Source organism: Echinops telfairi, unplaced genomic scaffold, assembly GCF_000313985.2.
Source record: "Echinops telfairi isolate 266 unplaced genomic scaffold, ASM31398v2 ScPeMD7_8;HRSCAF=38, whole genome shotgun sequence".
Classification (NCBI taxonomy): domain Eukaryota; kingdom Metazoa; phylum Chordata; class Mammalia; order Afrosoricida; family Tenrecidae; genus Echinops; species Echinops telfairi.
In genome coordinates, this window is record NW_022103905.1 from 8,442,584 (window position 1) to 8,452,650 (window position 10,067).

Consider the following 10,067-nt stretch of genomic DNA (forward strand, 5'->3'; position numbering starts at 1 on the left):
GCTGCGCCAGTCCCCCAGAGAGGAGGCCATACGCGGCTCCCTGTGATCCATTCCCCCTTGCTACCTCCCCCTTCCCTCCTGGTATCGCCACCGTCGCCCCCGGTCCCGAGAGGCTCCTCCGTCCTAGATTCTTGGAAACATTTTTCAAACTCATCTGTTTGGATGGCTGACAGCACCTCCCTCGTTATTTTCTTCACCTCTTCTGTGTCCCCAAATTGCTGTCCTTTCATGTCCCTCTGCATTCCCGGAAACAAAGCTACATGGAGAGAGGTCAGGTGAGTAAGGTGCATGGGGCAAGAGAGGCCTGATGTTTTTGCTAAAATCTGGCATCCTGAGATGGCTGCGTGAGCAGGTACATTGCCATGGTGGCAAAGCCAGTCCTCCGTCCACCCCAAATCAGGCCTATTTTGTCCCACACTGTTAAATGCAATCTTTTCAGAACCTCTAAATAGAAAGCTTGATTAACAGTCTGGCCTGCTGGAACCAACTCCAAATGCACCACTAGTCAACATTTTCATCCGTTTGGGAAGTTGACGGATGTCCAGAAAGAGGTTTGTCATCAATCGACATTTCACCTTTTTTGAAATGAGAAAACCACTCCTACACTTGCGTTTTTCCCGTAGCGTTGTTTGTTCTTGTAAACTGTGTTTAACATCATAACAGTTTCTGCAGCATTTTTTTGAAAGCAGGAAACAAAATTTCACAGCCGCACACTGTTCCCTTAGATTAGCCATCACAAAAAAATGAGGTTCAAGCAAAACTGCTTTTACAAAAAAAAAAATCACTGTGACTAGAGAGAAACTTCCCAGGCAATGCCACTGGGTACACTAACTCACAGGGCATTGCTTGATGCTTGCCTAGTGGGAAAAATGTGTACTCCTCCCAGCACAATTCTGGGTTTGTGGGTTGTTGTTGTTTTTTCAGGGGGAGGGCACCTCCTCGTATACCCAAAAGACTTTTTAAAAGCTATTTGAAAAAGAGACTTGCATGCCAGTATTCAATACGGTACTAGTCACTATAGAAAAAGATGAAAACAACCCAAAGTCTTTTCAACAGATGAATGGATAGACAAATGTTGGTGCATACATACAATGGAATACTACTCAGCCAAAAAGAGAAATAAAGTTTTAAAACACGATACAATGTGGATAGAGGTTGACAGCATTAAGTTGAGTGAAATAAATTAATCACAAATGGACAAATGTTGTATGATTTTACATAAATAGAAAGACAAGAAAAGGCAAATGTATATAGACTAAGGCTTATTAGTAGTTACCAGGGGCAGAAAGGAGGGTTGAAAGAAGGGGCTAACAGTGATGGAAAATCATATTCATTAAGAATAGGGTTGCCCAAATGATCTTGGATGTCAATAAGTTGTACATCTATAAAAAGTACATCTATAAATATATCTATTTATAATTTTAAAAGTAGCTCCTGAGACTGCAACCAAACATTTCATGGTACTTTGTTTGGAAGTTTAAGACCATGGTTTCATGGGACATCCCAGTTAAGTGGCCAATAACATGCTTTGTATTTCACTTCTACCTCCTAGTTGGCTAGGTGGTGCCTACAGTCTTAGAAACGTGCAAGCTGCAATTGGTTTGTATTCATGCAGAACAACAGAGGAACCAGAGTCAGGGCTAGAAGGACGTGGAAGGTGTTACTAATTGCCTCCACAAGCACTGTCTCCTTTGCTGTGAAACCAGAAGAACTGGATGATGCCCAACTCTTACTACTGAAAATGTGGATCAAGGATTCGATAGTAAAATCCTGACCAAAGGGGAGAGATGCAGAAGAGAATATAACATTTTCATAGACCCTGGACTTTCTGTAGCCATGGAGCATGCATGGACTCCTGAAAGTATTGCCCCAAGACCATCTATACATCTCAAACTGAAAGCCGTCTAAAGTCATCTTAAAAGGGGGTCACAGTTTAGCATAACTAGAATATTCATAATTAAGAATTGCCTCTCTAGGTTCAGGTCAGCCATGGAAACCTGGGAAGTGAGTTTAAGTGAACGGTGGAGTAATAACTGAGAAAAGGAAGGTGAGAATGAGGGCACAACTCAAAGAAGATAATGTCGCTAAAGTCTACATGTATTAACTGCTGACCCAGTGTCTGTTTTGCTGTATGTAGTCTCAGCAACAACAAAATATTAATATAACTCACGAAAAATCTAGATAGAGGGAACATAGGTATCATATTATTTTTATACTTTCCTGTATGTTTGAAACATTGCATTAATTAAAAGTAAAAATAGCTGTAAATATTAGAAGACTATATCCTACAAAATACAAACAAAACATGACTTTCCTTATACAGTTAGTGCAAAACAAAAATACTTGTTATATATTGGAAAACAAGTAAATGAAGCCAAGGAGCTAAATACATAATTACCCATAGCAGGTTACTAATGACTCGTTTTTTCCCCAAGGTCTTAAAACACATGCCTCTTCCTCTGATTTGGAGTTCGGTGGTTACAGTTTCCTCTACAGTCAAGGAATTAGCTATAAAATGTATGGGAAAGCATGAGACTGAGTCCAGTGATGACCGGAGGAGCAAAATGACTGAGTGTCAGGTCACCATACGGAATGACGTTATTACCTTTGGGAATTACTGTCTCCTCCCTATTCCCCTTCCGGCTAAGAAACATGGTTCAGCCTCCTCCTGAGAAGGAAGTCTTCTCTCAAAGGTGCTCTTCCTTTAACCAAGCTTACAAGATTGAGAAGTAAAATCAGAGCGTGAATAAATTATTTTACAACAAGGATTCTGCCACGGAAATCATATACTGACTTCCTGAAAGTTACATTGAGTGTCGAATTTTATTCACAAATTCGCATGATTAGCATAGCAAGCGTCAAGAGGAGTTCTTAGCTACCTCTGATGAACATTTTAATAGCATCAAACAAAAATAGCTAAATACATCCACTTCCATATCCAGAAAAAAGTTGCCAAAAGGAACAAAGTACTAAAGAACTCACTGCCTACTCACTTGGCAGTGCCGAATGACCACCACCAAAGATTACTCCCATAACACTCACATTGTTTGTTTTCATGGACTTTCGATCCATCTTTGACTTGAGACTCTCTTTCAGTAAGTGTACTTATAAAGTCCATTCAATCTTATGGCAGATCTTAGAGATCCTGGAGCAATTCTGACTTAGTGGCATTTGTTTAGTGGCATCCCTACCATATCAAGGAGCCCTGGTGGTGTTGTGGTTATTCCTTGAACTGCAATCGACATGGTAGGCAGTTCAAAACCACCAGCAGCTCTAAGGGAGCAAGACTGAGCTTTCTACTCCTGTAAATAGTTCGAGTCTTGGAAACTCACATGAGGTAGCTATGAGTCAGCACTGACTGGATGGCATCGAATTTGGTATTTGTTTGTTTGTTTGTTTTAGTGGCATTTGCAATCATTTCTCTTTCCATCATTTATTTACTAAAATTATCTTTCATTAGCATTCTTGTTTTCAAATTCTTGTAGAAATAGGCACATATCCTATAAAGTTCCACACTGGGAAGTAATGCACATTAAAAACTTTAGTCATTCTCTATCAGACAGATAGAGATGATAACTGATAAGACATAAAGAATCGGATATGTGCCCACTTGAGTCAGAACTGACTGGATGACACCACCTGCAGAATCAGCTCTATTAATTATCTGCCCACGAGCACACATAGAGCAAATATAGAGCAAGTGCCGCAGGCCACGCTACAGCAGACGGAAGAGATCTTTATGAGGACCCATGACATCAATTATGAAGTTGTGCCCCAGACATTCTAGTGCCTGTCACATACTAGACCCTCAATTACTTCTTACATATAAATCAAGAAAACCCTCACTTAAAAAACCAAACCCAGTACAAACCTAAAGCCCATGTTTTTAAATGAATCACTCTTGTCTCTTACTTTTTAGACCTAATCATCAGAGTCCCGGGAACTTTCTCCTACATACTCTCCTACACGGTCAGCTTGAGTTGCTTAGAAAAGTTGCCAAAATGCCATTGATCGCCTATCAGCCTGGACCGCCACCACCATTTCCATCACCAACTTATGCCATCAAGGCTCATTTTCTTATTATTCTTATGCCCACATGAACCCAAGAAAGGGCATGAGTTGCAATAAGCATGTCCCACTGAGTACACCAGTCACTTTTTTTTAATCATCATATTGGGGGCTCCTACAACTCTTATCACAATCCATACATCCATCCATTGTGTCAAGCACATTTGTACATTTGTTGCCATCATCATTCTCAAAACATTTTCTTTCTACTTAAGCCCTTGGTATCAGCTCCTCATTTTTTCCTCTCCTTCCGCCACCCTTCCTCCCTCACGAACCCTTGATAGTTTATAAATTATTATTTTTTCATGTCTTACACTGACCGATGTCTCCCTTCACCCACTTTTCTGTTGTCTGTCCCCCAGGGAGGAGTTATATGTATATCATTGTGATTGGTTCCCCTTTCTCCCTCCACCTTTCTCTTACCCTCCTGGTATCACTACTCTCATTATTGGTCCTGAGGGGTTTATCTGTCCTGGATTCCCTCTATTTCCAGCTTGTATCTGTACCAGTGTACATCCTCTGGTTTAGCCAGATTTGTAAAGTGGAATTGGGATCATGATGGGGGGAGGGGGCTGTTTCATTGGTGTTATAGTGCACCCTGATTGGCTCATCTCCTCCCCAAGACCCTTCTGTAAGGGGATGTCCAGTTGCCTACAGACGGGTTTTGGGTCTCCACTCTGCACTCCCCCTCATTCACAATGATATGATTTTTTGTTCTTTGATGTGTGATACCTGATCCCATTAATACCTCGTGATCACACAGGCTGGTTTGCTTCTTCCATGTGGGCTTTGTTGCTTCTCAGCTAGATGGCCACTTTTTATCTTCAAGCCTTTAAGACCCCAGATGCTATATCTTTTGATAGCTGGCACCATCACCTTTCTTCACATTTGCTTATGCACCCGCGTTGTCTTCAGTGATTGTGTTGAGTAGGTGAGCATCACGGAATGCCAGGTTAATAGAACAAAGTGTTCTTGCATTGAGGGAGTACATGAGTAGAAGCCCAATGTCCATCTGCTCCCTTAATACTAAACCTATAAATATATGTACATAGATCTATTTCCCCATCGTCATATATAAATATATTTACATATGCACCTGCCTGGACTTAGACCTCTATACATGCCATTTGCCTCCTAAGTCTTTCCTTTTACTTTCCTCTTGTCCCACTATCATGTTCAGCCTTCATTTGGGTTTCAGTAATGCCAGTCACTCTTAACGACAGGAGTGAATTAAGTCTCAGATAAGCCATCACAAATGCCCAGCAACATGTGTCAACCTGACCCTGATCTCTATTTAGGGGAACATGTGACACCTTGTTATTCAAAGGAGCCAACAAAGAGTGTTCCTAGTGAAGTCATAAAGTTCTAGAAGACATGACTCCCACTATTCTTCAGGTAAGACCCACCCAAGCATGAATGTGTGGTGTGTTTTACTCACTGTGTACTGGAACTTTTCATTGTATTCACGGTCATTGGCTTTCACTATCCGTTCCACTTCTGAAAAGAGAGAGAAAGCAGGTATGAAATTAAATTTCAGACCCACAGAAACGTATAACGCATTCAACTAACATCACTTAGAAGACTTAGATTGTCGTCAAGGTTGCTAGAATTCCTTCCTTTGAAATTTGAAGGGCCTGGGCTTTTTCCAGCCTACATGTTGGAACGGGGGCTGGAAAGTCCCACAATGGAAAGCTGAATTGTTTCTCATTGTCTTGCTGATGCCAACCATAAAGCAAAACAGTATGTGTCTCCACTCTCTGCATCCCTTTGGCTCCACAAAAACCCCTTCACTGAACTTCAACTTGGTCCTACAAGGGAAGGAGCAGCTGAAAGTCCAATGCCACCCTGGGAGTTATTTCTCTTTGCCATAAAATCACAAAACGTAATGTAAGCAAACAAAGCCAGGCGTGGCCAGGGAAGTCACAACAGTATGGTCATTAAGCCAAAGGACAATCTTTCTAAAGAAGCCAGGCAGGTGCCCAGAGTACAAATGATCAGGTTGTCCTTTCTCAGAAGTACCCAGAAAATTAAATCTTTCCTGAACACAAATGCAAATTGGACTAACAAATGATCAAATAAAAAGGAAAAAACAGAGTTTGATGATACATAAAGAAAAAAATTCCCAGTGATAGTGACGGTAGAGAAAAATATATTTGCAGCTGTCCAACAACAACAAAAATGTGCCAGGAGCACCAACAGTTTTGTTTGTTTCTTAGTAAGGTTAACAAGCTCTTTTTCTCCATTAACTGGATAGAGAGTTGACAAAGGGTTAAATGGTGGAATAGGGAAAACTATGGGAAGGAGATGAGCCAAGTGGGAAAGGAATCAGTAGTTGTCAACGATGGATGCCCCCAGCCCCCTTCCGTAGGGGACTTGACCACATCCCCCTGAGATTCCTTTAATCCTGTGGTTCTCTACCTGGATAAGAAACAGGTGGTAGAAGGTCTAGGGATTTGAACACGAGTTTGTGTCTAAAGAAGGCACAATCATAGTGATAAGGGATACTCCAACAAAACGCTCAGTCACTGAGTCCCTATAGGGAAGGGTAGAACTGCCCCTGTGGGTACCTGAGACGGTAACTCTACCGAGGAGAAAGCCTTGTCTTTCTCCAGCAGAGCAGCTGGTGGTTTCAAACTATTGCACTTCGCCGGCTGCATAACCACTACAGCACCAAGGCTGCAGTAAGGGACACCGGAGAGAGGACAGTAACTTGCAGGCATATGCTAGGGGTGGGATGGGGGAGAAAAAGAGGAAAGCAGAGAAGACCTGGAAGTAGACGGAAGATGGGGGACAAGAAGGAGGAAGTGGAGGCGGATATTTTAGCACCCACTCCCACCTGCCAGGCACCATGCATTAGACTTTTTCCCAAGAGGAACGCAATGTGTCTGCAGACCCTGTGGCTCATGGCCATATGTGATTGTTTCTGTCTTCAGCGATCACAGCAGCTTACTGATCACTGATGGGAGCAATACTGGGTGGGTGGCAACAGTTAACAACAACTGAGTGGCCTAGCCTCTAACGGGGACAGCCTTGCTACCCAGAACCCACCAGGAAGCAACCTCTCAACCAACCACCCACCTGAAGGAAACATTTATAAAACTGGCTATAAAAGTACCATCGCAAAAACAAAAAAAGTACAATCTCTTCTTTCTGACTAACTCCCCAACAAAAACCAGAAACATCAAATAAACAAACAAAAATGATCCTTTGAGAGCTAAGAAGACTTAAATACTTAAAAAGCAAGATTATTTATGCAACCACCCATTGGCCCAGGAGCAGTAAAACTGCTGCAGGAAGACAAAGGATGCTGTTGGGGAGAGAGGGGGTGCTCTCTTCTGTACTGTACAAACGCAAGCTGGACCACAGGCAAGCTTTATGGAACCTATAAACTTACTTAAGCTGCGAAGTCGATAATCAGAAATGTCATTTTGTGCATTCATTGACTTTAGAACTTGGGCACTCCAAGGATGACCATTTTTAATGTTCACGTTGGTAGAAAGTGCCCTCAAAGACAGCAGTCGATATTTGTATACTGTGTTTTGTGAGCGCTGATGGTTCCATGTTGGAATTCTAACCTCCCAGGTGGGAGACTCAGGTTCAACTCCCCGCCAATCTCCCTCACACACAGCCACCACTCACCTGCTAGCAGATGCTTGTGTGTTGTTATGAGGCTTGAACTGGTGTCCAGACTAAACTAGACTAGAAAGGACAACCTAGTGATGTACTTCCAAAAATCTGCCAATGAAAATCCTATGGACCACAGCGGTCCAATCTGCTACCGCCATCATGGAGACAGCGCAGGGCCAGGCATTCTGTTGTGCTTGGGGTCACCGTGAGTTGGGGTTGCCTCAATGGGAGCTAGTCTTGTTTTATTCACCCCCAAGCATCAAGAATCTTAATTCTTATCCATTAAATAGGAACTATTCTGCCCAGAGTATCCATGTAACTACACACCCCAAGAACTGAGAATAACCCTTTCCCAAGAGGTCAAAGGAGCCGTTTCTATGTTTAGGTCAATTGGGCTCCTGGGTATCCAAAGGTTCTTCTATCATAAGACCTGGTTAGAGTTTTGAAGTCCCGTGTTCCCTTCGGAACTCATATTAAGGTTTAACCTTTGCTTCTCCATTTCCTATAAGTATTGTCTTTCTGAACCGAGTCTTTATGGGTTAATTCTGGCAGGAAATTTTGATTTCTGTCATTCACCTCTGCAAAATTCTAGCCTCAGCACTAAATCCCTACAGCTCGTTTTCTGCCATTAACCTGCCTTATCGTTGCAGAAATCAGCATTTTTCCACATGTTATAACTTCATATGAGGAGATATATACCTCTTTTGGCTATAAAGGCACATCCTGCAAGGAGGGCGAGCTGAAAACAAATCCCCCATAAACATCTCCCAATGAGAACCATTCAGAGTTCAATGATTTAATGCCTGATATTTCATAGGCATCCTGGGATGCTTCCAGATGTTAGAGTAATGAAGGAAACTAATCACCAAGGGATTTATGATATACCAGTGTAGACTCAATCCTGCACCATTGTTATAATGAACTTTCCTGGTCAGTGACATTCAAGGATGTATAAAAATATAAACAGCAGAAAGAGACCAGGTTTCATCCCGATGTGCCAAGACGTGAATACAACATACCAGCATGTACCAGGGAAGCAATAGAGAGGTCCCAATCCCAACTATGTGTACCCCCCCACCCCCTCAAAAGAATGCACTCCAGAGGACAGCATTGGGGCTACGGCTTGGGGAGAGGGGTGCATCAGATTAGAGCACACGGGAGAAACGGAAAGGGATGGAGAGGGAGGAGAGGACATCCTGGCCCACCAAGCCCCGAGGATGATGTTCCTGTTCGTAGCAGACAACACACGGGGAGGACCATAGGGCTGGCCCCACCACGGGACACGGCATCCCTCACTGAACCATGATGCTGTGAGGGACAGCACTGGAGACACAGTGCAGGAACAATGCACAACCTGGCCCCATCACACTGGGAGGACGCACTGAGGGCATGCAGCAGAGCAGCAGGGGGAGCAGACTAATGAAACCCCCGGGAAATACCAAAAATAGACTTGGGAGACAGAGTATGGCACCCCATCACTCGACTGGAAAACACTTGTAAAGGCCAACAAACAAACCTTGAACTATTTATAGGCTTTTCCATTTTTTGTCAGTGGCTTTCTTTTTGTTATTGTTATTTTGTTCTTGCTCTCTACTGTTGTTATTGTTTTGTTGATTTTGACTTCCTTTGTTGTTTTATTTGGCTTTTCCTGGTTTTTGCACTTTTTAATGTATCTGTATGTCTATCTACATAAGATAGGCGGTATAAATAATTCAGAGATGAAAAGAATGGGACCAATGGTTCTGAGGGGGGTAGCAAGTTAATAGGAGAAGGGGAGGTTGGGGAAAGGAAGGTGGGGGTGGAGGGGGAACAACCCTAGGGACAAGGGAACAACAAGTGAACTAAAATCAATGGAAGGAAGGCCATAGGATGCCTAGTGGGGCTCAATCAAGGGCAATGTAACAATGAGGAATTACTAAACCCGAATGAAGGCCAAATATGATGGTGAGACAGGAAGGAAGTAAAAAGGAAATAGAGGAAAGAACCAGGAGGCATTTATAGAGGCCTAAATACAGGCATGTAAATATGTGTGTGTGTGTGTGTGTGTGTGTGTGTGTGTGTGTGTAGATAGAGAGAGAGAGAGAGAGAGAGAGGAATAGAACTATATACTCATAGCTACATGTTAATAATTAAGGTTGCATGTGGACATTGGGCCACAGCTCAAGCACTCCCTTAACACAAGAACACATTGTTCTAACAATTCAGCATTCTGTGATGCTCACCTTCCTGACACGGTTGCTGATGACAAAATGGGTGAATAAGCAAATGTGGTGAAAAAAGCTGATGGTGCCCAGCTATCAAAAGATATAGCATCTGGGGTCTTAAAGGCTTGAAGATAAAGAAATGGCCGTCTAGCTGAGAAACAACAAAGC

The 10,067-nt window shown here is 42.7% G+C and overlaps 1 protein-coding gene across 1 annotated transcript in view; it reads right to left on the reverse strand.

Moving 5' to 3' along the window:
* The window catches only part of ATP8B4 (ATPase phospholipid transporting 8B4 (putative)), a 254,036-nt gene that overhangs the window by 219,942 nt on the left and 24,027 nt on the right, over window positions 1-10,067 (reverse strand). Inside the window, exon 3 of the mRNA XM_045286465.1 lies at window positions 5,507-5,565. Coding sequence (XP_045142400.1) covers window positions 5,507-5,565 — 59 coding nt within the window. The remainder of the gene's footprint in view (window positions 1-5,506; window positions 5,566-10,067) is intronic.